Source organism: Electrophorus electricus, chromosome 8, assembly GCF_013358815.1.
Source record: "Electrophorus electricus isolate fEleEle1 chromosome 8, fEleEle1.pri, whole genome shotgun sequence".
Lineage (NCBI taxonomy): Eukaryota > Metazoa > Chordata > Actinopteri > Gymnotiformes > Gymnotidae > Electrophorus > Electrophorus electricus.
Genome location: NC_049542.1, coordinates 2,743,288 through 2,768,515, shown reverse-complemented (window position 1 = coordinate 2,768,515; position 25,228 = coordinate 2,743,288). Strand labels below are relative to the sequence as shown.

Sequence of the window (25,228 nt, the reverse complement as noted above, 5' to 3'; positions counted from 1 at the left end):
TGTATTGGCTGTTACTTGTGCCTTCCCGAATTTGTCCTTTCAATTTCTGGGCGCTAAAAATGAATTATTTTATATACACTAAGCGATAAATATATATTTGCTTCATTCTCGTAGCTGTCTAGTCCTCCCGAGAACTGGAAAATAGTTAACAGAAGTCTGTCGCTCTTCTGCGCCCCCCTGTGGCGTAGAGGAGTAGCGCGTTCCAAACAACGTCTTTAGTAAACAATTTAAGGAAAAATTAAAAATAAATTATTTCGTTAAAAAAACAAACATTTTCTGAGTTATTTGACGTGATTTGGCGTACACTCCAAAAGGGTCCCAATGGGTTTAGCCTTGAATCAGGTCTCAGAGTTAATCCACTGTTTTCACTGATCTCAAAGCTCGAACTGCTTATCCTTGAACATGTTTATTGGAAAACGTTGACCAGCACTTATATGTTTAGTCAATAATTGAAGATGGAAATAAACTTTACTTCAGTGTACAATTTTACATCCATGCAATAGTCTTAGGCATTATCTATGCTAATGAGTTCGTTGGCCACCCAGTAACAGATATAAATCAAATTGATCATTTTTCATTTTTTGTTATGTCATTGTTTTTTCTAAAAACAAGAAAAGCTCAGATTCTCAGATCAGATAAAAGATCATTGTGATATCAATTTGTAGCATCACTCAGTCATTCTGTTCATCACCCATTCATTCGTTCTGTTCTGTTCATCACTCAGTCATACTGTTCTGTTCATTCATTCGTTCTGTTCTGTTCATCACTCAGTCATTCTGTTCTGTTCATTCATTCGTTCTGTTCTGTTCATCACTCAGTCATACTGTTCTGTTCATCACTCAGTCATACTGTTCTGTTCATCACTCAGTCATACTGTTCTGTTCATCACTCAGTCATACTGTTCTGTTCATTCATTCGTTCTGTTCTTTTCATCACTCATTCATTCTGTTCTGTTCATTCATTCGTTCTGTTCTGTTCATCACTCAGTCATACTGTTCTGTTCATTCATTCGTTCTGTTCTTTTCATCACTCATTCATTCTGTTCTGTTCATTCATTCTGTTCTGTTCATCACTCATTCATTCTGTTCTGTTCATTCATTCGTGGTGTGTTCTGTTCATCACCCATTTATTCTGTTCATTCATTCGTTGTGTTCTGTTCATCACTCAGTCATACTGTTCTGTTCATTCATTCATTCATTCTGTTGTGTTCATCACTCATTCATTCTGTTCTGTTCATTCATTCGTTCTGTTCTGTTCATCACTCATTCATTTTGTTCTGTTCATTCATTCGTTCTGTTCTGTTCATCACTCATTCATTCTGTTCTGTTTATTCATTCGTTCTGTTCTTTTCATCACTCATTCATTCTGGTAACTGCTCTTTAAATTCCATTTGCATCTTATTCCACTAAATTATTTTTAAACAGTTGTGTAAAAGTTCTTTAGTGACTTTCTTTTACCACATCGCATTTGCATGAAATAATAATAAAAAAAAAAATCCACAGAACACAAAAGCATCTGATTTCTTTTCTTTTTATGTTATTTTCAAAAACTTAGAGTAAGCCAGTGTGAACTCTTTATAACGTACTCCAACAAACACAGTCAGTAACGGATCACTGAACACTGATGAACTTCCTTCCAGTCATGCAAAACAAAGTGAAAAACGTGGACAGTTTAAATTACACAGAAGTGAGAACACTAATGTTGATTTTATTTTTTTACCTGGGTAATATTAAGATTTTTTATTAAGCATTTGGTTGAACAGAAAACTGACAAAGATTACATTGTTCATCAGAAGCTGTTTAAATGCATGCACTGTTCATCTTATTCTTTTAGTTTATGCATGCAAATAACATGAGAAAGAGAGAGCGAGAGAGACCAGAGACAGATAGACAAGAAAGATTAAGAAGAACAGAATACGAAGGACAGGAAACCGTGAGAGAGCTGTCGTGAACTCGGATGAGGAGAACTGAATCGGAGTTTACTCCGAGAGAGCGAGCGGCAAATGCTCACCCGCTGGTGGACAGGTGGGCAGAATATCGGAAAAAACAGCTGAAATCTCCTTTTGTTGTGAAGCCGTCATTGTTCGTGAGTGCACACGTGTGTGTGTGTGTGTGTGTGTGTGTGAGTGTGTGTGTGTGTGTGTGTGTGTGTGTGTGTGTGAGACTGTGTGTGTGTGTTAGTTGACCAATCTGACTTAAAGAAGGAGGAAAACAGGAAGCGTTTCTGTTGGCCACCCTGTGGATGAACTTGCTGGTACACTTATAGACGATCATGTGAGAGTGTCCGAGAGTGTATCTGAGACAGCGGTTGAGACAGTGAAAGAACAATCGTCTGAACAGAAGCCACTGTAGTTAAATAGAGTGGAGAGAGACAGATGTGTGTGTGTGTGTGTGTGTGTGTGTGTGTGTGTGTGTGTGTGTGTGTGTGTGTGTGTATGTGTGTGTGTGTGTGTGTGTGTGTGTATCTGAAACATTTTGATCTGTGTCTGTGTCACTATGCATGTGGGTTTGATTGGCTGGACCAGCAGCCAATCACATGCTGCCGGCTGGTGATATGTTGAATGGAGAGGTGCCAGTGAGCAACAGCAGGGCCAGTGGTTTGGATACTGTGAAGAGGAGAGAGAGAGAGAGAGAGAGAGAGAGAGAGAGAGAGAGAGAGAGAGAGAGAGAGAGAGAGAGAGAGAACGAACACACCAACATGCAGGGCAGAATTAGGCTGATTTGCACTACCAATAAACATACAAAAAAGACTCCTACATTTCATGCATTTAAAGATACTACAGACCCTGAATAAAGACTCCTCTTAGTGGGCTGGTTCTGAGACTCACTGACCCTGTAACACTACCAGCCTCTCACCAACACTGCTCTACCACCTAATCTAAAACTAAACCCAATTACAAAACAAAGTAAAACAAAGAGTATGAACAGAGTATCTCCTTACTGTCCGAGACACAAAGCAGAGATGCCAACCAAGTCCAGCCTCAGTGAGCTCAGTCAGAACAGGACAGATACAGACAGCCCCGACTGTCCAGAGAGGACAGAACATGTGATCACTGCATGTAGGTGAGGATGAGACTGAGATGCACTTTCTCCTTTACTGTGAAAAATATAAAAATGTATGTGACAAATCTCTCTTGGAGCAAAGCACAAACACACACACACACACACACACACACCAACCACCAGCGTAACTCCATTACGGTTCCACAAAAAGTGCTCAAAAGGGAAGTTCAGTTTAATCATGGCCGTCACACAAATCGTCCACCTGTTACATGTAGCTTTTCACTGAGCACAACTACAAAACATGATTTCTCCATGGAGCATTCACCAAACATTGTCTGTCTAGTTAACGAACCAGGACTCTTGGATTGGGTCTAAATTCCTCACTTACTTGTCTTTAGTCCTACACACATCTTATATGGACACTGTTGATATTATATAAAACAATAACCTGTATTGTGTTTATTGATACACACACACAAACACCAAACACTTATAAAAGTGCTTTGGCATTTCCTCATAGAACACATCCTAGTACAGTAGAGTAGGTTAGAGTCCAAAATACCAATGATCTAGAATACTGCAGAAATACAAGGATCACTCCTGATAAGTGCAAAATACATCAGATCTATCTTAGACAACGATAAGTGTAATAAAAAATAAGTACTAATTTAATCAGTCAACATAGGAGCACGGTCAGTTGTCATTTAAATATTCCACGAATAGATAAAAACACTTTTTTTATATAAGGATACTCACATTCCACACTGCAGTGGTGACCGTTTGATCCTGTATATTATATATACGAGGTGCTTATAGCGACAGATTTGCATAATTATAAAATTCAAAGTTCAAATTCGTACGTGCACCTGCAATCAAACGCACGAGTGGAGAGTTTCACTTCCACGCGTGTGATACACTAACAGCGATTAACAATAAACTCCAGTGCACATGAAATATTATTTCCCCAATTCCCGGTAAAATACGCAAACATACTATAGTACGGCGCAAGAGACCGTGACCACGGGGTTTGTTTTGTGCCAAATAATTTAAATAAAATAATGCAAATCACAAGATGTAGTAAAAAGATGCAAATAAATAAACAGCAATGAAAATCAAATCAAACTTCATTTTTAATTTTAGTGCTCGTTTACACTTTCATTTCGCTAGTGTTCGATCTCATTTGTCCTCTTTGCGAATTTTGCTAATGCAGTTTTTGTTTATTTCTGGAATCACGCTTCGGTTTTCTGTTTTCGTTTCTGGTTTTTGGTGCGTTTTAAATGGGGTGGATGTTTCAGAAGGTGTTCAACCTTAATCTCTGTTGCTCAACTGACTTTGGAGTGTGGCGTGTTCAAAACTTTAACGCACACCTACTGTAAACTGTGGTAATCGGAAAATTACAGTAAGTGGATAATGAGTCCATCCAATAAATAAAAAACTGTTTATTTATACGCAAAAACTTTGTAGCAAACAAATACAAATTTAATGGTAATCCCAGTAAACAATATATAACATAATTTGAAAAAAAAAAAAAAAAGATATTGCTGGCATGTGAGATTGACAGAACAGATTATTACAGAAATCCCCAAACCGAGTTTCTATTTTCAAAAATCGCTCAGCATGAATAAAACGCAATGCAACATCAGACCGCCAGATGGCGCAAGTGTGCAGAGACGCAGCTGCGAGTGAATGGCACTGGTACGAGAAAAAAACGCAGATAAAGAAAACCCACACCACACACACACACAGTTAATAATACTTAATAATGTGCTTCGGTAATAAGTGATAAGACTCGATAACAGAGCACCTATTTAAAGTTAGACGGCTGAAAAGGAGAAAAACGTTCTAGTTATTCAAACTGAAGAGATCGCACTTGCTGTCCATTTTTGTGCTCAATAGGGGGCGCCAGCATCACATGAGATGTCTGCTTGGCTGCGCCTGCAATTGAAATAATTGGCCATTTTAAGGAAGGTTCCAGACCACAGGGAATCAAAACACCCGACTCTGCGGGAACTCCCAACCGGGCAGGGAGCGGCGTGAACCAGTTTATCGTGCAGGAGTCCGACGCAAACGTTTACCCATCGATCACTGCGTGTGCCGTCGGGAACTCCTGATGAGTCGTGTGTGTCGGCTGGCTGGTTACCCAAGAGCAGAAAATAACCGTGTCAGAGTTCACCTATGTGTGTGAGTGCTGATATCCCAGATGTGACAACTCTCTCTCTCTCTCTCTCTCTCTCTCTCTCTCTCTCTCTCTCTCTCTCTCTCTAGTGAAGACTTGTACATTGTCATCTTTGTCACTCATTAAACATGCATAGTTTCACTCACAGATACATAGAAGGTGTTTAAAGATACTTTAAGGAACACTATGGAAATAAAATGTATTATTCATCTAAACCACTTAATACAGTTCAGGGTGGTGAGGGCAGAGTGTATCTCAGCAGGAACCAACCCTGGACAGCACACAAACACACACACACACACTCACACACACACACACACACACACACACACACACAGTCCTGCCAATCCCACGACAGCGAGGTTCATGACAAACTGTCATATGCAAAACAGATCTTGCATACCGTCCAAAAACAGTGCTGGCCCATTCATGGTAGGCCATTTAAAGTTGCAATGAAGTACCTCATTCAAATAAAGTCTCGGTATATCGCAGAAGCCATTTCCCACATCCCCGATAACATTCAAAACCTTTTTACACGGTAAATGTTAAACGATGCCATTGGTCACCTGTTGATGAAGAGAAGAGATGAAGGGTTTAAAAACCCTTTGGCTCCTAATCTGGACACTCGGGAACCCTGCAGAAGAACCAACATAGAGGCCAAGATGAAGACTCATGTGGTCGTCGCTCTGCTCACGTTGACAAGCGAGTACCATCTCATTCCCAGTTCAAAGAACCACGTAATTGTTAGCAGTCTCGATGAACAGATATGTTAAGTCTCTGTGGTAAAAGACACTCACCAAACTGACCTCACTAATTGGATTTTATTTATTTAATTATTTACTTACTGCCCAAAATTACAAATGTGGGTACCAAAAATACGGAGTGAATGTACTTGATTTATCCAAAACCTTGCCGCTGTAAATGTTCCCTTACTCTAGGTCCTCGGCCACGTGGTGAGGTCCACGTTTTGTTTTCAGAAAAAAACCAAGCAGGTCGTTGCTTGGGCTCTGTGATCGGTGAGAGCTCGTCGGTGCTGACCGCCGACGCACTGCGATGATCCCGGAAAGTGAGCGTCGTTTCTCCGCTGTCCAGGGTCAGCCACGATTACCGCGGAAACGGTGGAGGGTTTGTCCGTGGCACACTGAATGGAGGATGGCTCGCCAGGGAGAACTGGCCCCGGCGTGCGGGTCAGGGAATTGCTCGAAGTTATTCTAAGTGACGTGACGCGCACACGGGCTACCGACTACGGTGCGGTCGGTCTTTGCGCAATGCGTCAAAACGCGGCTCCCGGACGGGCCGTGCGTCTCTACGGTTTGTCTACTCAGTGTGTGACTTATAGGTGGCGCCGTGGTCCTTAGGGCCACGGAAGCTGAAAAACAATGTGCCTCAAAGCATTTGTTAACACAAGTGCGATGACGTGGGTGGTAAAGACTCGATCGATAAGTCTGTCTTTGAGTTACCATCGAGGAAGGGGGTTGACAATGAACATTGTAAACAGAATTACTTTACTAATATTAGTTAATTTAAAACAAACAAACATGAAACTCCCGTCTCAATATTTCTAAGTTTTGATGACATGCCACTTAAATGATATGTCTATATGTCTATCTATCTATCTATCTATCTATCTATCTATCTATCTATCTATCTATCTATCTATCTATCTATCTGTCTGTCTGTCTGTCTATCTGTCTGTCTGTCTGTCTGTCTGTCTGTCTGTCTGTCTGTTTGTCTGTCTATCTGTCTATCTATCTAGGAAATCACCATCACCGACATGAACAAAAAGAGAGTGACCGAATAACAGAGCGCACTTCATAAAATATGAAAGCGCCGGTGTAAACGATCCAAGCAAAAGGGTTCAACACGACATCGCGTTCGTCAAGTCGCCCAAAAAACTTGGCGCTCATATGGCCTTGCCTGGCGAGGAGGACTGCGGTCAGGTCCTTGAGCCAAATGATTCACTTTCATCTAAACCAGAACTTGTTATCGTTGGCCGTAATACAGCGGGTATGGAGTTTCCGATTTAAATTCCTTGTTTCTAAATTAAGTGCTTGCCATGTAATTAGCAAGTTAATACGTTCTGTCCTTCCCGCATAACTATGAACGGAACGCGACGGTTTAGAAATGATTGATTTTGCTGCAAAGAAACTCCAAGACGTCCTTTTCCCTAAAGCGCCTGCAGTAGTTATGTTGCTAAAATACTTGGAGAGTAGCGAGAGACTCGTCTAAACACGCAGAAGGCCGCGATCAGGTGATGTGTGGAGCAGCTTACATTAACAGCTGCTTAGATGACATTTTTGCCCGGTCAGTTCATTTTCTGCAGCCGACCCGAGCACACTAGCTGTCCAGTACGTGTAATTCTTCTGACCTCCGTATGCTAAATGCCGTGTCACTATTTCTCAAAGACCACGCTGGAATGTTCTAATGGTGATTTTATTTTCCTACTGTTCACTCTCTCCCTCTTTCTTACACACACACACACACACACACACACACACACACTTTTAGGGAGATTCAGGGGCGGGTGTACTGGCGAAAGGAGTCCTCCGTGGAGTCCACCACGGAAAGGCGGGTGTCCAGCACTCGATAGAAATGGACACACGTCGCTACAAATAGTGGATTATGGACACAACGAAAACGCAGTGAGCCATGCGACCGTGCGGTATAAAGAGATGTCGGATCTCCCGAAGAGCAGAACATGCTCTGTTCTCTCTTCCCGTACTGACAGGATGGATGCTCTGGACATTTTAGTGCCTGAAGTGCAATTCAGGTTCATTCAGTTAAATTCAGAATGCTCACGATTGTGAAAGGTATCATGTTAAACGTTAAGTGCTACTGAGAGCAAGGATACGCGATCGTTAATGCAAAGTGCCCACAGCACCCCCTTGTGGAGAATGTAACAACAGCAGCCACCACCGTTACAGTCAAAGTTAAAATCAGATACGCATGAAAATGGTCTGAAGTAAACAGCCGAAAGCAGAATAAATATTTAAAGGGATAGGATATGCATTATTATCAGAGAGAGGCTAGGGAACGCGGAGACTAAGGAAAACCTCATTTAGGCTTTTGGCTTCCATTCAGGAAAGAACAAATGAAAAATCATTTTTAAAATGTTTGTTCTTTATATTTACATTTCACCCTTTTTGTAGGCAGTTTTTATGTTTCGCTCAAATTTGACCCAGCATTAAATAATGCATTTCTTTCTTTATAATTTATAGTTATAAATTACTTTATATTTTTTCAAAATAATTTATATTTTTTTCACACACACACACCATTTCTTTCTGAGAAAGGTCTGGTCAGTCTGTCTGACCACACAGGTCTGTCAAGTTGTCCCCCGTCCCACCTCAAGAAATGCCACACAGTGCAAACCGCTACTATGCTTAGAAAAGATCGATGAAACGTTTGTAAAATAGCAGAAGAGGTACAAGGAGCATCCGTAAAGGGAGACCTCTAACAACGGACATACAAACGGACAACTACCCTTCATAGTCGGACCTCCCTTCATAGTCAAGTTCTTTTGGTCCAAGCTGTTTTGTGTGGGTTTTTTACATTAGGAATTATTACATTTTTTGCAAGCAGGTCCATGGTTTCCGCCTCACCGAGTACTGCTGAAGTTATTTTTCCATTACACTACACTAGTTAAAGAGTTTGCTTAATGCAAAACAAAACAAACAAACAAAAAAATATGTACAGTATGGGGAACTGGAAAGTAGACTTGTAGAATTTCAATTGGAATAAAACCATCACTGAACACATAATGGAACTACATGGCTGCTTCAAGACGCCAAGATGAACACTGCCCTCTGAAGTGCTGGCTCGAAACGTCATTCTAGGTCTTGCTGTCGACAGACCAAGTGGAATTATCTCAATATTACTTTTATATATTCACATTTGCAACTGGTTTTCATTTTCACTCTTTAAAATGTTTCATTGTGTATGTTGGGTTTTTATAGCATTAAAAAAAAACAAATTCAAATCTGTTTTTGTGTTTGGGGTCCAGTATGTATATCAAACTATGGCAAAGTGAATAAATAACCCGTCTACATCAGGTCGTGCTGAGAAAAAGATACCAAACTATGGAAAAAACACTGTGAAGGTGGCATATAAACACTATTTGCAGAAGTTTCCAAACAACCAAAACAGCCCAAGACTCTTCAGGTCTCCTCAAAGGCAGAGTGGCAGGAACAGTGTGTGTTTCTTACACGATTGGTTTTATTTTTCTGTGGTGTCGTTTTTCCCCCCACTTGAAAAGGTTCAAACCATCTGCATAAATCTGGAGGTAGAAACAAGCTTCAGTGAAGATGTGACACGAATCCACTCACCCTCACACACGCACACGCACGCACACGCTGTGAGGGACTGTCTCTGCCACTCCGTGCTGCTCAGCCGTAATACACATCAGAACTTAATGCCTCAAGAACATGTTTACGTGGTTTCTGTAGTCCTACAAATAAATAAACCCAGTGCGCAGTGTCCCAGATGCCTTATGGCTGTGGTCCCCCAGTGGGGGACTGGACAAGGCAGAATCTGACCAATGAACAACACAGTCAACCATCCAGGTACAAACAAACAACTGAAGAACTGCGTGTGTGTTTTAGTTGAGCCAGCAGAGGTCCAGGCAGCGGGCGATGAAGGCGTACATGTCCGCGACCTCCTGGATGACCTTGCTGGTGGGTTTCCCAGCACCGTGGCCAGACTTGGTGTCCACGTGGATGAACAGTGGGTTCTTCTGCCCGGGCCAGCGGCCAATCACGTGCTGTAGGGTGGCGATGTACTTGAGGGAGTGGAGAGGCACCACGCGGTCATCGTGGTCACCCGTCAGCAGCAGCACGGCCGGGTACTGGACGCCGTCTCCCTCGGGGATGTGGATGTTGTGAAGGGGAGAGTACCTGAGAGAGAGCGAGCGAGAATAAGAGCGTGCAAAAACGAGAGCGCGAGAACGGTGCATCTGAATTTGTTAAAATAAGGTTTATATCTAATCCTGTGTGTGTGTGTGTGTGTGTGTGTGTGTGTGTGTGTGTGTGTGTGTGTGTGTGTGTGTGTGTATTTTACGAGCTAACCCACTTGATGAGCCAGTCGAACTGCTCCTTGACCTCGGCGCAGCCAAAGTCTGTGGTCCAGGCGTGGCCGATGGTGAACTTGTGGAACTTCAGCATGTCCATGACCCCCACCTGAGCCACGGCGCAGCCGAAGAGGTCCGGCCGCTGGTTCACACACGCCCCTGCTCGCACACGAACGGGAGGGGGGGGGGGGGGGAGGTTTAAACATCCAGCATACGTTAACGCACGCGCTGGGGAGAGCAGAAGGCAGCCGGCCGATCAAGCGTGGGCGCGGGGGTTCCGCTCTTGAGCTCCAGGAGTTTCCCGTTTGTAAAGTTTTTCAGTTTTCAGATGGTTTCCGGTTCACGCGTCAAGCGTGTTTGATCACATGCCGGTGTTCGCACAGATAGACCCGAGTGTGTGTGTGTGTGTGTGTGTGTGTGTGTGTGTGTCGTACCCACGAGGAGACCCCCGTTGGAGCCCCCATTGATGGTGAGTTTCTTCGGGGAGGTGTAGCCCTCCTTTATCAGATACTCTGCGGCGCACTGGAAATCCGTGAAGCAGTTCTGCTTGTTCGACAACATCCCCGCTAGTCAGGAAGAACGAGAGGGATGGAGAGAGAGAGGGAACACAGATGAAAGAACGCTCAGGTACAGAAGCACACTTGCAGGGAGAGGAAAAAAAACCCCCAAAAACCTCAGTTCCAAAATGAGCAGGTGAATTTGAGCGGTCAGGTTACGTCTCAACGGTGTTTGCGTAGCTTTCTTAGTGTCATTATTTTAAATGTAGGATGTAAAAACCTCCCAAATCATATTAACAAGAAGATAAAGTCAAAGCAGACCTTTGTTCCTGAGTATCACCATTTAAAAGTCTTTCTCCACAGCTTATCTACAAAACTAACCGACTTTTCTCTAAAACAGCTTTGCTTTTTTTGGATACATCAGCAAGATCATGTGGGTGGGGAAAATATATTATTAGTCAAATGTGTCATTCGTTCATCATCTGAATGACATCAAGTTTCACATGTGACTAATAAAAACGCTCCATCTAGACCGGTGTTAAACAGATCACAGGTTTGGTGGTCGTGGATGTACTGCTCGCAGAAAGTGACAGAGTGGCATCAGGTGAAGGAATATTTTAATATTCCTAATAATATGGATTATACTGGAATATGGATTATCCAGACACCATCTCTCGCCATTTTAATGGTCTGCTAGCAGAAGATTGGCTGTCATGAACCAGTTTACACATCGATCTCCCAGCTCTCTCCAAACTGGTCTATACAGAAATGAATAAAGTTGTTTCGTGTGTGTGTGTGTGTGTGTGTGTGTGTGTGAGAGTGAGTGTGAGAGAGAGTGTGTGTGTGTGTGTGTGTGTGTGTGTGTGTGTGTGTGTGTGTGTGTGTGTGTGTGTGTTACCTTTGTGCCATGTTTCTCCATACTCTCCTCCGCCTCTGATGTTGGCTACAGCTAACACTCCACCCAGATGCCGCACAAAGATGAGCCTGGACACACTGCAGCCAACACACACACACACACAGATATCTTACCTTCAGATAGTGTGAGTGTGTGTGCACGCGGCACACAAAACCAGAGAAAGGACATATGTGTGTGTAGGAAGAGGTTGCATATAGCTAGGAGTGTGTGTGTGTTGTTATTTGTAGGTAGGGGACTGTGTGTGTGTGTGTGTGACCTGTAACTGGGTGTAATGGAGATGTTGAATCCTCCGTATCCGTAAAGGAAGGCGGGGTGTGAGCCGTCCAGGTCAATGTCTCTCTTATGTACGATAAACATGGGCACCTGGGTACCGTCCACACTGGTGTAGAAGACCTGCACGTACACGTACACACACACACACAAAGACCATTAGTGAACTGGGGTGTGTGAGTGTGTGTGTGTGAGTGTGTGTGTGTGTGTGTGTGTGTGTGTATGTGCATGTGCGTGTGTGTGTGAGAAGCACCTGCGTGGTCTGGTAGTCTGCAGGGTTGAAGCCCTTCACCGTGACCTCCCTGAAGACGCTCGGCTGCAGAGCTGATTTGGTCAGATCACAGTGGTAGATGATGGCTACATGGAGACACGAGAGTCAAACAAACAAACAAACAAACAAACAAACGCACACACACGCGCACGCACGCACGCACGCACGCAGCGGGCAGGGAGACGCACCAGGCGAGAGGAAGGAAGTGAAGTGGTAGAAGATCTCAGAGTCCTTCTTGCGTCCGGTGAAGCCCACCAGTGAGCCCACCTCCAGCGGGAAGGTTTTCAGCTCCTCGCCCGAGCCCAGCGCGTACATCTTCAGAACGTTCTTCACGTCGTGGAGGTAGCAGACGAACAGACAGGTGGAGTGGGTGCATGCGGCAAACACTGAGGAGCGGGGGGGGGGGGGGGGGGGGGGGGGGGGGAGAAAAGAAGAGAGGGAAAAGAGACTCGTTCAAATAACTACGTTTATAGAAACCAACTGATGGCCCTCCGTCACGTTACTCTAATTAACATACCGTTAATTATTCATGAGCTACACACTCAGCCTACAGATGCCTCCCAGCTGTTGTACGTTAATCAACTGCCCCTCCCTCCCACCACAGACAGCAGCGATCGGCCCCGCCCCTCCATGGGCTTGACCTCACCGATGACGTCCTTGCGGTGCTGGGGGAGAAGCTCCCTCCACAGGTTCTGTGCTGGTTGGGCGAAGTCCACGTTGATGAGGCGGTAGCGCGGCGCGTCCAGGTTGGTCTTAAAGGTGAAGACCGTGCCCTCGTTGGTCACGTACTCGTACTCCGCGTCGAAGTTGTCGATCAGCTTCACCCACGGCAACAGGCCTGTCGGCACGGAGACGGCAGAGAGTCGGTAAGGTCGCGCTGGGACAGGAGGGGATGTGTGACTTTTGGGATTCACATGGTACATGACAGCTGCGGAGTGAATGTGACCAGACCATGTGACCTACAACAACCAATACAATATTCCAGACACACAAGCGGAGGACGGAGGGAGCAGGAGTGGAGGGAGCAGGAGTGGAGGGAGCAGGAGTGGAGGGAGCAGGAGTGGAGGGAGCAGGAGTGGAGGGAGCAGGAGTGGAGGGAGCAGGGGCTAGGGACGGAGGGAGCAGGAGTGGAGGGAGCAGGGGCTAGGGACGGAGGGAGCAGGAGTGGAGGGAGCAGGGGCTAGGGATGGAGGGAGGAGTGGAGGGAGCAGGGGCTAGGGAGCAGGGGCTAGGGACGGAGGGAGCAGGAGTGGAGGGAGCAGGAGTGGAGGGAGCAGGGGCTAGGGATGGAGGGAGCAGGAGTGGAGGGAGCAGGGGCTAGGGATGGAGGGAGCAGGGGCTAGGGATGGAGGGAGCAGGAGTGGAGGGAGCAGGGGCTAGGGATGGAGGGAGCAGGAGTGGAGGGAGCAGGGGCTAGGGATGGAGGGAGCAGGAGTGGAGGGAGCAGGGGCTAGGGATGGAGGGAGCAGGAGTGGAGGGAGCAGGGGCTAGGGATGGAGGGAGCAGGAGTGGAGGGAGCAGGGGCTAGGGATGGAGGGAGCAGGAGTGGAGGGAGCAGGGGCTAGGGACGGAGGGAGCAGGCACCTGTGATGCCATCAGGAACAGTGTCGAGGTCACAGTACCACAGTCTGTTGACTGGATCACAACCCTCTCTGATAGACAGCAACACATAACGGCCATCATCAGACACCTGGGTGACACACAAACACAATACACACAAACACACAGCTTAAATCTTCAAAAGCAGAATACGGAAGATGAACAGTTGTGCATGTCTGTAAATGTAGTCAATGTCTGTGAACTATATGGGTTCTGTGTGTGTGTGTGTGTGTGTAACCTCAGCTCCACTCATCCATTTGGGCTGGTCAGGGAACTCTGCACACAGGACATCCTGAGACTGTGGAGAACCAAGCACATGGTAGTACAGCTTCTGGTTCAGATTAGTGGACGTCTCAGTGCCTGAGAGAGAGAGAGAGAGAGAGAGAGAAGGATGACAGAGGTAGATAAAGACAGAATATAGAGAAATTATGTGTAAGAACAGATACACTTTTCACTCTTGCTAGTCCACACTGCGTGTGTGTGTGTGTGTGTGTGTGTGTGTGTGTGTGTGTGTGTGTGTGCGAGCTACCATCACTCTTGCTGTGCTAGTCCACACTGCGTGTGCGTGTGAGCTACCATCACTCTTGCTGTGCTAGTCCCCACTGCGTGTGCGAGCTAGCATCACTCTTGCTGTGCTAGTCCCCACTGCGTGTGCGAGCTACCATCACTCTTGCTGTGCTAGTCCCCACTGCGTGTGCGAGCTAGCATCACTCTTGCTGTGCTAGTCCCCACTGCGTGTGCGAGCTACCATCACTCTTGCTGTGCTAGTCCACACTGCGTGTGCGAGCTACCATCACTCTTGCTGTGCTAGTCCACACTGCGTGTGTGTGTGTGTGTGTGAGCTACCATCACTCTTGCTGTGCTAGTCCACACTGCGTGTGTGTGTGAGCTACCATCACTCTTGCTGTGCTAGTCCACACTGCGTGTGTGTGTGTGTGTGTGTGTGTGAGCTACCATCACTCTTGCTGTGCTAGTCCACACTGCGTGTGTGTGTGTGTGTGTGAGCTACCATCACTCTTGCTGTGCTAGTCCACACTGCGTGTGTGTGTGTGTGTGTGTATGTGTGTGTGTGTGTGTGTGTGTGTGTGTGTGTGTGTGTGTGTGTGTGTGTGTGTGTGTGTGTGTGTGTGTGTGTGTGAGCTACCATCACTCTTGCCCTCCTGGTCGGGGTATGCGTTGTAGAACAGGCCTTTCCCATCGTGAGTCCAGGACATACATGTGAACTTCACTCTCTCCAGTCGGTCCTCCAGTGGCTCTGCCCCCTCCACCCGCAGGAAATGGATCTCCACCCAATCAGAGCCGCTGGCACTGGTGCCATACGCCAGGTACTCGCCATCCTCCGAGAACGTATAACCTGGGGGGGGGGGGGAGTACCCTCACTATTCCAGCTCTCACACACTGCCCTTTAGTGGTCAATACTAGTCATATACACACCCAGACACACTGACACAGTCACAAAAATACAGTCTCACACATAGCAAGTCACCTCGTAAAGCCACGGTCCCATCGTCTGAGAACGTGTTCGGGTCGAGGAACACGGTCGGCTCCGCCTCCAGGTCTGCCTGCACGTAGAGGACGCTCTGGTCCTGCAAGCCTGTGTTGTAGAAGTGAAAATACCTGGCAGAGAAACAAAGGGCTCGGTGAACGGCCCGGCGCGGCGGAACCAACGCCGCCGCCTGCGCTCTACAGACGGCCGTCGCTCGAGTCACTCGGTCCGAATCTGCCGCTTTGCCAGCCCGAAGGTTTTCGGACTCCGAAACCGGATGTGCGCCACAGTTATTCATGCCGTCTGGATGTTTTGGCTCCGTCGATTCATCTGACCACATACCCAGCGTGATCCCACTTTTGGATGCTGCAAGCTTGAAATCCAATAACAGCACAACAGTAAGCTGTAACCAGCGCTGACCAGCGCTACAGGTGGTTCTACCCACGGCCTCGTTACAGATGTAGCACCAAAACATCACGTAATATTCAAAAGTCAAACTTTGTTCGGATGTCAAACACACATCGGCCATACAGATCAACGGGAACATTAAAACCGCCTGCCTAGTCTTGTGTAGGTTCTTCAAATCAGCAGACACACCAAGGCATGGACTCCACAAGACCTGTGAAGGTGTCCTGGGGTACGGGGACTCCACAAGACCTGTGAAAGTGTCCTGGGGTACGGGGACTCCACAAGACCTGTGAAGGTCTCTATCCCACTGAAAGAATCCTCTGACATTAGGGAATACCATTACCAGGGAGGACTGTGCTCTGTCCACCACAGCGTTTAGGTGGACGGTACATGTCAAAGTAACATCAACATGAATACCAGGACCCTATGTTTCCCAGAGCATCACATCACACGGTGCTCTCCTGATCCCTGGGTAAGTGATGCACACAGACCAGGCCATCTTCTTCCACTACTTCATGGTCTGGTTCTAATAATCACACACACGTTGTAGGCACTTTGGGAAGTTGACAGAGGTCGGTATGGGCACTCTGACCGGTCTGTGGCTACACAGCCCCATACACAGATAGCTGTGATGCACTGTGTGTTTTGACTATGATAAAGGCGTCAAAACGAACTTTCAGCACTTTGCCTTCACTCAACCCCGGGCGCCCGTGAGCCTGTTGCCGGTTCATGGGTTGTCCTTCCCTGGAACACTTTGGGCAGGTGTTATCCCAGTCACATCCCACAGGACCTGCCGTCCTGGACGTGCTCTGACCCGGTCGTTTAGCCATCACGGTTTGGCCCTTTTCTGAGGTCACTCAGTTCCTCACACGTGCTGCTTGTTCATGCTTGGTCAATACATTCCACCACTTGAGAGGCATTATTGTAACAAGATAATCAGTGTTATTCATGTCACCTATCACACAAAACCAAAAAACAACAACCACACACATAAATGATGACATTATAGAGTTGAGTTTCTATGTAAATCCCTTTCTCCAATATACATCAAAAACAGGAGTTCTTCAGAATTGTCCTGCACAGAAGGCGAGCTGGACGTGACGCAGACGCGAGTCTCTCACCTGTTGCCCCGCTTGAAGGGGCAGCTGTATTTGGGGTAGTCGTAGAGCTCAGTCATGCGCTCTTTAAAGGTCTCTCGGACCGGACACTCGTCCAGGAAGGGTAACGTGAGCTGGTTCTGGGCAATCACGAACGCCTGAGAGGGAGAGAGTGTGTTAGAGCGAACCCACACACACACACACACACACACACACACACACACACACAACGACGACAGCAAGACAAGTGCAAGAGCGAGAAGAACAAAGAGAAGAGGAGGCCACAGGAGAAGATATAACGTTAAAAAAAAGCAATCAGCACTAATAAAATTGGAAAATACACCACTTTTACTAAGCAAAATGCGTATCCCCTGTATTAGTGTATATTAGAGGCAGTGGGTTTCAGGTCGGATCAGGCGGGCTATACCTGCGTCTTTTCGCTGTCCGGATCCTCCAGCCAGCTGTACGGATCGGGAATCTTTTGGCCGTGATAGTCGTCCACCTGAAAACACACACAACGTAGGCTCCAGGCATCAGATTTCATTTGACAAGGAGTTATTTTCAGACGACTGCAGTGAATCTGACAAGACACCTGCCGAGGTGAAGACGATGGAGTCTGTTCAGGACTCTCATTAAAATAATAACCAGTATACTACATTAACGGCATTTATCTTACGCTTTTATCCAAAGCGATTTAGTTATGACTGAGTACAACGTGAGTAATTGAGGGTTAAGGGTCTTGCTCAGGGGCCCAACAGTGGCAACTTAGCAGCGGTGGGACGTTATCTTGTCATATTATTATTATTATTATTATTATTATTATGCGATAACTTTTGAATATTTTCGTCGTTGTGACACTGGCTAGCTAACCGTTAGCCATCAAGTTTTCTCGTCATGCCACGACGCTGGCTGGTTACTGAACGCTTCGGCTAGTCAGTAGCTAACCAGTAGGCAACAAACATTCCTGAGGTAAGTTAGCCAGCGACGCTAACCTGCCTAGCTAATGATGTTCAACTACATTTACCTCACACCTCACACTTCTAACGGTGTAGCGACTAGGTCAGCGTTATGTCTACAGTAAGCTAGCCGGCTGAAGTGAATGACAGCACCGCTCACGTCAAACAAAGACGCCCCGGCTAGCGAACGTCAGCTAGCATTATTAGCGTTAGCGTTAGCGAACGTCAGCTAGCATTATTAGCGTTAGCGAACGTCAGCTAGCATTATTAGCGTTAGCGAACGTCAGCTAGCATTATTAGCGTTAGCGAACGGCAGCTAGCATTATTAGCGTTAGCGAACGGCAGCTAGCATTATTAGCGTTAGCGAACGGCAGCTAGCATTATTAGCGTTAGCGAACGGCAGCTAGCATTATTAGCGTTAGCGAACGGCAGCTAGCATTATTAGCGTTAGCGAACGGCAGCTAGCATTATTAGCGTTAGCGAACGGCAGCTAGCATTATTAGCGTTAGCGAACGGCAGCTAGCATTATTAGCGTTAGCGAACGGCAGCTAGCATTATTAGCGTTAGCGAACGGCAGCTAGCATTATTAGCGTTAGCGAACGGCAGCTAGCATTATTAGCGTTAGCGAACGGCAGCTAGCATTAGCGTCCATTCATTTTCCCTACCCCGGCTAGCTAGCTGGTCACTTAGTTAGCCGGCTAGCTAACGTTAAGCAGTGCGTCGCTGGCGACTTACTACGGCTTCGTCGCGGTACGCGTTCGGATACCGGAAAGGCATTGTGGCAGAAACCTGTCCGTTCACACGGTTACGGTAAAACCGGATCAAAGCGACCAGGTAACAGCTCGCTGTGACTCTGGAGAGCGAAGTCCCGAAGCGGATGAGCAGCGCCACAAGCGAGAACTCTGCGAGGAAAAAAAGAAGACGTGTGGGTGGCATAGTGCCCCCGACTGTTTCAACGGGAATTGCACTTTAGTTCGCTAAATAGATTTTGTAGCGCTGTTCGCTGAACGGTTATGGTTAGTTAGTCAAGTTGGGTATTTTATCTTTCAAATATTCGTGGGTTTCTTGGCCACCCAAGGTGAGTATATGTGACAAAAACATACCAAAAACACTGCTGTAAAATTAACTCGTATCGTTAATAAGCACGCAAGTCGAGCACAAAACGACATTCAGAAAGTCAGTTTGAAAATGAAAAGCAACAGATGACAAAGAAGAGACTGCAGCGAGGATCTAAAACCAAAGGTCAGATTTTGGAGATTACGTCAAGGATGTGTTGTGAAGTGAGTGTGGCAGAATCTGCCACAGCGGCCTGTCATTGACACCGCTGCACCCTTCACATGCCTGCTGGTTCCTTTTTGATTTTAGAGCGACCGCACATCGAGATGCAGCCGGCAACATCTGTAAATGCAACATAACATTGATGGCATAGTATTTATCATAACAGGGCACAGGTCAGATCACAGGGTGCAGGTGTCCGGCAAAGTCTGCTTTAAACACCTCACAGGAAGCTTATAATGCTCAAGCTTATAATGCTTTGTGTGTGTGTGTGTGTGTGTGTGTGTGTGTGTGTGTGTGTGCACCCATGGCTACATGTTACAGAAGCAATAGTGGTTGGTAGGAAAGACAGGACAGAAATAGGATTTTCATCACACACCTATAATAGAGGTTACCATCAAGGTTCTGGGTTCAACACTGCCTCAGACTTAGACTAGTCTTAGACTAGTGCAACGTGTCCATCCAGTTGCCCAGGAGATCATGTGGAAGGCTCACTGTCCCTATAAGCCTCCTCTTCTCTATAAGCCCCTCCTCATTGCTGTAAGACCCCTCTCTTCCTTGTAAGCCCCTCCTCTTCTCTATAAGCCCCTCCTCTTCTCCAAATTTACATTTACGGCATTTGGCTGACGCTTCTATCCAAAGCAACTTACAATTATGACTGAGTACAACTTGAGCAATTGAGGGTTAAGGGTCTTGCTCAGGGGCCCAACAGTGGCAACTTGGCAGTGCTGGGACTTGGACCAACAACCTTCCGATTACAAGTCAAGTACCATAACCTCTGTGCTGCCACTGCCCATAAGCCCCGCCTCTTCCCTATAAGCCCCGCCTCTTCCCTATAAGCACCTCCTCTTCTGTACAGAACAGATGAAACTTCACTGCTGACTGGCAACTCAGCTGGTGATTCAGTCAGTGCAGTCATGACATCAGCATGTCAGCATGGAGCCCACAGGATGTATGTAAATGTGTAAGCATACACAAAGATTTTACACACACACACACACACACACACACCATGCAAACAAGTGAAACTGTTCTGATGCAGACACGCAGAGAGGGAGGGGGAGGGGTCCGAATTCAGGGGGCGGAGTACAGAGGAGAAGACAAGGCTCGTCTTTAGGTCCTCTCTTCACAGTCACGCGTCCACACACAACACAGACAGACCGCCACACACAGGTGAGAAGAAGAGACAGAGGACCCCCTCTCCAAGACGCCCCAGAGAGCAGGAAGAGACGTTCGTCTGGACTCAGCCTCGGTGAGTGGACCGTCTACGTTCTGCTTGCTGGCACAGCACCAGGCAGGATCGTTTACTTTCTTGTTTGTTTGGGGGTTTTTTTATAATAAAGAAACGACACATCACCCAGTTTACCGGCAAACCCGAGCCGCTGTGGGAATGTTACTACTCCAGAGATTCCGAGTGCAAACTCGTTCCGGTTCGCAGCCAATCTATCCACATCCTTTGGAGAGGAAAGCAGTCATTAAAGAGACGCAGCTATTATGGGAAAATGTGTCCTTCAGTAAGAGGAAGGTGCTATATACATGTAAATAATCGTCATCATCATCATCATAATAATAAATGTACCAGGATCGGCGTTGCAGAAAAATAAGACCTAATCAAGATGTTAAAGTCAACTCTATCAATAACTCCTACAAAGAATTTGGAGAAAGGTGGGGTGGGTGTGTGTGTGTGTGCGTGCGTGTGGAAATGGAAACTTGGTCACGGACATCCTCCGAACGAGCGGCGTGTGTACCCCCCCCCAAGCAAGCATGACTGCGGCCAGCGTCTTCCACTCTTGCTCAGACGTTCGCGGAGGGTTTCAGCGCACCCGCACGCCAACATCCTCCGTGCTGGGTGGTGCAGTTGCTGCGTCAACGGGTTTCACTTTGACTCTGCTCAACACACTCAGCACATTCCCCTACCTGTGAGAGATTACAGATGAGAAGACTGGGAGGGCAGGCTAGGTGGTGGATTGTGTGTGGGTTTGCTTCATAGTTATGATTTACTCATTTAACTTTTAGTTGCCATGATAGTGCTGTTAGTGCTGCAATTATGTCCACACCAAAACACACATCATAACATTTTTGTTGGAACCGCATGGAACGAATGTCGTGATTTAAACATCAACTTTTTCACTTTGCTTGCGCAGCTGATAAAATACCTCAGTCCAAATGTCCTGTTTCTCTGGAAACTGTGCTATAATGTTGAATATCTATATATATAAACTCTGTGTCCTTCACTACAATGTTGGATATCTCTAGATCTCTACATATCACCTGGAGTTTATTTATTTATTCATTTAATTTATTTAAATAAATTAGATAATTACATCATTTATTTTCTTTAAGTGTTGACATGCATAAGTGAATTGCATGTTTATCTAAAACTGGCTTTGTGAGAAAGATTATTGAGTTAGTTGTGTGTGTGTGTGTGTGTGTGTGTGTGTGTGTGTGTGCATTCTGTGACGCATGTCCCTTCGTCTGTCTCTGCCAGTAAAAGTACACACACACACACACACACACCTACTTCATATATTGATGCAGCTAGGAAGCGGCGGGCAGATGCCAAACACACACGCACACACACCTCACACACAGCACACACACCTCACACACAGCACACACACACACACACAAACAGAGAGCCAAGCACCTAAATGTTGTTGCTCACCAATTTCACAATGTATGATGGTGGTTGATTTTCAAGGAATCAAGGCTGTGTTCATTTAGAAAGTGAGAGAGCCATTATCTGACATTTCTGAGCCGTTTACCCTCTCATAATAACAAGACGGTAAACCACAGTACATCTGTACACACACACACCCACACACACAGACACACACACACTCACACACACACACACACACACACACACACACACTCTCACACACACACACACACACACACACACACACACACACACACACACACACACACACACAAACCCTAATGAAAATATACTGTGTATTACCATTCTCATTCTCTCTCTCTCTCTCTCTCTCTCTCTCTCTCTCTCTCTCTCTCTCACACACACACACACACACACAAACACACACATACTCCTATACATCAATTAATAATAAATTAATAAATGTATAAATATAATTATTAGATTTAAATAAATGTTCTTTAAATAGGTATTTTTCAGAGTTTCGAATTTTCGCATTATTAGTGTGGGCAAGCAGGGGTAGAAATACCCCTAATGTTCATTATTACTATGAACAAATACCACTAGTGTTCATTATTACCCTGAACACACACCACTAGTGTTCATTATTACCCTGAACAAATACCACTAGTGTTCATTATTACCCTGAACAAATACCACTAGTGTTCATTATTACTCTGAACAAATACCACTAGTGTTCATTATTACCCTGAACAAATACCACTAGTGTTCATTATTACTCTGAACACACACCACCAGTGTTCATTATTTTTCCACAGAAGAGTTGAAGTTTTCATTGTAAGTCTGAGTGCATTTAGTAGTTTAGTCACTACACACAGCGTGCTGACAAACAACATTCGTTAGCTCTAAAAGCCTAACTCTGCAGCTAGGCTTAAAGCTCAGAAAATGAACTTTATTTTAAAAAATGAATCTTATAAAATCACTTACTCTAAATAGTGCTTACAGATAAGTGTCTGTGCTTGATATGTTCCACCCTGTCTCCGGGGCAACAGAATATGACACAGCAAATTACTGATGAACAATCAATCGATGAATCGATGTGACCAGCTGCAATGTATGAAATTGTCTGCCATTTTTTGCTTCTGTCATAAACAGAATATAATATAATAAATAAAGTATACATTTTTTTGTTTTTCACAAATCTACATTATTAACTGTGAAAGTAGGTTATCTAGTTTCTGTTTAATGTCCTCCCTGTGGTTTGTATCTGACCTTTAGGGTAAAGACTTGGTCGAGCGATGATGCTGACGAGGACGAAGACAAAGAAGAAAGGGCACACGGTGTTGGAGATACTGCAGAGGGACTGTTCTACTGTCCTGAGCCATCGCCCTGCGGGATTCCTGGACAGGCTTTCCTGTCCTCAGGACATTGGGAGGGAGAGCGCCCCTGTGCTCCACGACACCTACAGGCCCTCTTCACCTCTGACCTCCCTCGCTGACCTCGCTTCGTCTCCCGGCCTGTCCGTCGGAGGACACCTGTGGCCATACTACGCAGGGGTCCTACGGCCACACCCGCACGTGCACGTCTCGCAAACCGCGCGTCCCGCGCCGTCCTACCAGCCAACGGGATTCGACGGGATATTTCCTCCCAAGGTCCTGGCTCACGCCGGACCAATTGAGACCAAAAATATTAAAGACGCAGGAGTTACCAAACCAGTGGACTGGAGGACACCACGCTTTCCCACGCCCCTGTCCGACACGCCCGAGGTTCGTCAGGCAGCCGTCGTCAACGCAGGGGGTCCGTGTCCCGGTCCTTCTGCCGTAGCTCCATCCCCCAGGGAGGCCACAGCTGCACCTCCTGGAGGAGCCCAGGCAGAGGAGGCCCCAGATGTGAGGACCACGGGGGCACCGAGGGTCACGGGGGGCAGGAAGCTGCCCTGCCCCTTACACAGGGAGAAGGGAAAGCTCCGCTACGAGTGCAGAGTCTGCCAAAAGAACTTCAGTCAGCTCTCCAACCTGAAGGTTCGTGGGTTGTTGCTCCGAGCTCTGGCGAGGTAACACCCAGACTCTCTCTCACCTCCCTTTGTGTGTCTCTCTCTCTCCCAGGTACATTTAAGGGTGCACACCGGGGAGAGACCGTACAGGTGTGGGACCTGCAGGAAGAACTTCACCCAGTTCGCTCACCTGCAGAAGCACTTCCTGGTTCATACTGGGGAGAAACCACATGAGTGTCCGGTGAGTCCATGAGTTTAGTCCTAGTCACCTGCCCAGCTAGAGTCCTTCTCCATTTTGACAGCGTGTGTAAATCAGAGCGTTTGTCCTTTGGTCTATAGTGTCTTTCTCTTGGTCTGTAGTTCCTCTCTCTTGGTCTGTAGTTCCTCTCTCTTGGTCTGTAGTTCCTCTCTCTTGGTCTGTAGTTCCTCTCTCTTGGCCTATAGTGTCTCTCTTTTGGACTATAGTGCCTCTCTTGGACTATAGTGCCTCACTCTTGCATATATCGCTCTCTCTTTCTCCCTCGCTCTCTCTCTCTCTCTCTCTCTCTCTCTCTCTCTCTCTCAGGTGTGTATGCGGTGTTTCAGCAGTACCAGTAATCTGAAGACCCACCTGAGACGACATGTAGGCGAGGGGGACATCCACATACACCTTTAGCTGCACACACACTTGCGCACCTGCAAGTCTCCACCTGTACCCGCCACCAGTGTGCTCACTTGTAACCAGATGGGGGCGCCGTTGAGCTACCAGCGAGTCCTACAGCGTCATGAAGAAGGCACCTGGGACAATAACATTTTTCTGAACATCAGTGTTATTGCACATTTGGGCATCTGCAAACTTAAAGTTTAGTTTAACAAATCTTTAATTTATTAATTTAACACATTTTCTACGTACCTTTTCTCCACATTGCGGTTTTATTTGTGAAATAAAAACATTTATGGGAAAATATGATTTTTTAAATATGTTTGTAATAAAGAATTGAATTTTAAATAAACACGTATTTATATATATACTGCTTTTAAGTCTACATTTTTTATTTTTCGTAGATATCACTCATTTGAAATATCGGCCGAAATAAGGAGACACCGCCGCTTTAAGCTCCCAAACCATGACGTCAGGTATTTTTGACAGGAGGAAGCAGTGAGTTAACGGAATCAGCGATGGAGGACGGGAGACCCGCCAGCAGCAGCGTGTGCGCGTCACGGTAAAACCGGAGAGCATCGCCGGTAACATGCCCGCCGACGGCCCGGGAGGACACGGGATCGCGTGCTGGCAGGTGGCCCTGCTTGGTGCATCCGCGCTCGTTATCTTGGCGGAGAGAGCTGCACGTGAGTGGCGGTTTGAAGGGAGCACTGGTACGAACGGCGGGGCTCGTACCGGTAACGGCTGGGCTTTAACGGCGCGTGTCTATTTTAAAAGGATTTGGGGTGCGAAACGCGCGTTGTGCATCGCCGTCGCGCGCACTGTCGGGGGGAGGGGCTGGCGCGGTCCCGCGCGAGCTGGCGGGTACGTAGCCGCTGCGGGCAGGCCGGTAGGTGAGACGGAGCGGCACCGCGAAGCGAATCGGTGGCGTTTTATTTATTGCTCGGACGAATT

General features: G+C 46.5%; 3 protein-coding genes and 1 long non-coding RNA gene across 4 annotated transcripts in view; 2 read left to right on the top strand and 2 right to left on the bottom strand.

Annotated features, from left to right (window-relative positions):
• Positions 1-2,418: 2,418 nt before the first annotated feature.
• On the bottom strand, positions 2,419-3,900 carry LOC118241908. The gene is made up of 3 exons (XR_004776416.1): positions 3,759-3,900; positions 2,941-3,096; positions 2,419-2,605 (listed from the first exon to the last, which is right to left on the bottom strand). It is a non-coding gene; the product is annotated as an uncharacterized LOC118241908 (long non-coding RNA).
• Positions 3,901-9,371: 5,471 nt separating this feature from the next.
• Positions 9,372-18,658, bottom strand: prep (prolyl endopeptidase). Its single transcript, XM_027032741.2, has 15 exons — positions 18,479-18,658; positions 17,215-17,289; positions 16,812-16,945; positions 15,283-15,413; positions 14,941-15,150; positions 14,035-14,156; positions 13,782-13,887; positions 12,844-13,035; positions 12,386-12,583; positions 12,180-12,283; positions 11,913-12,049; positions 11,639-11,733; positions 10,678-10,809; positions 10,246-10,402; positions 9,372-10,070 (listed from the first exon to the last, which is right to left on the bottom strand). Exons 1-15 carry the CDS (start codon positions 18,518-18,520, stop codon positions 9,776-9,778), a joined length of 2,130 nt encoding a protein of 709 aa, XP_026888542.2. The 5' UTR covers positions 18,521-18,658; the 3' UTR covers positions 9,372-9,775.
• A 1,507-nt stretch (positions 18,659-20,165) lies between these two features.
• prdm1c (PR domain containing 1c, with ZNF domain) lies at positions 20,166-24,556 on the top strand. The gene is made up of 4 exons (XM_027032744.2): positions 20,166-20,270; positions 22,920-23,662; positions 23,747-23,875; positions 24,200-24,556. Exons 2-4 carry the CDS (start codon positions 22,940-22,942, stop codon positions 24,287-24,289), a joined length of 942 nt encoding a protein of 313 aa, XP_026888545.2. The 5' UTR covers positions 20,166-20,270; positions 22,920-22,939; the 3' UTR covers positions 24,290-24,556.
• Positions 24,557-24,690: 134 nt separating this feature from the next.
• The window catches only part of xkr5a (XK related 5a), a 6,629-nt gene continuing 6,091 nt past the window's right edge, over positions 24,691-25,228 (top strand). Inside the window, exon 1 of the mRNA XM_035528815.1 lies at positions 24,691-24,960. Within this exon, the coding sequence (XP_035384708.1) occupies positions 24,864-24,960 (97 nt within the window). The 5' untranslated portion in view covers positions 24,691-24,863. The remainder of the gene's footprint in view (positions 24,961-25,228) is intronic.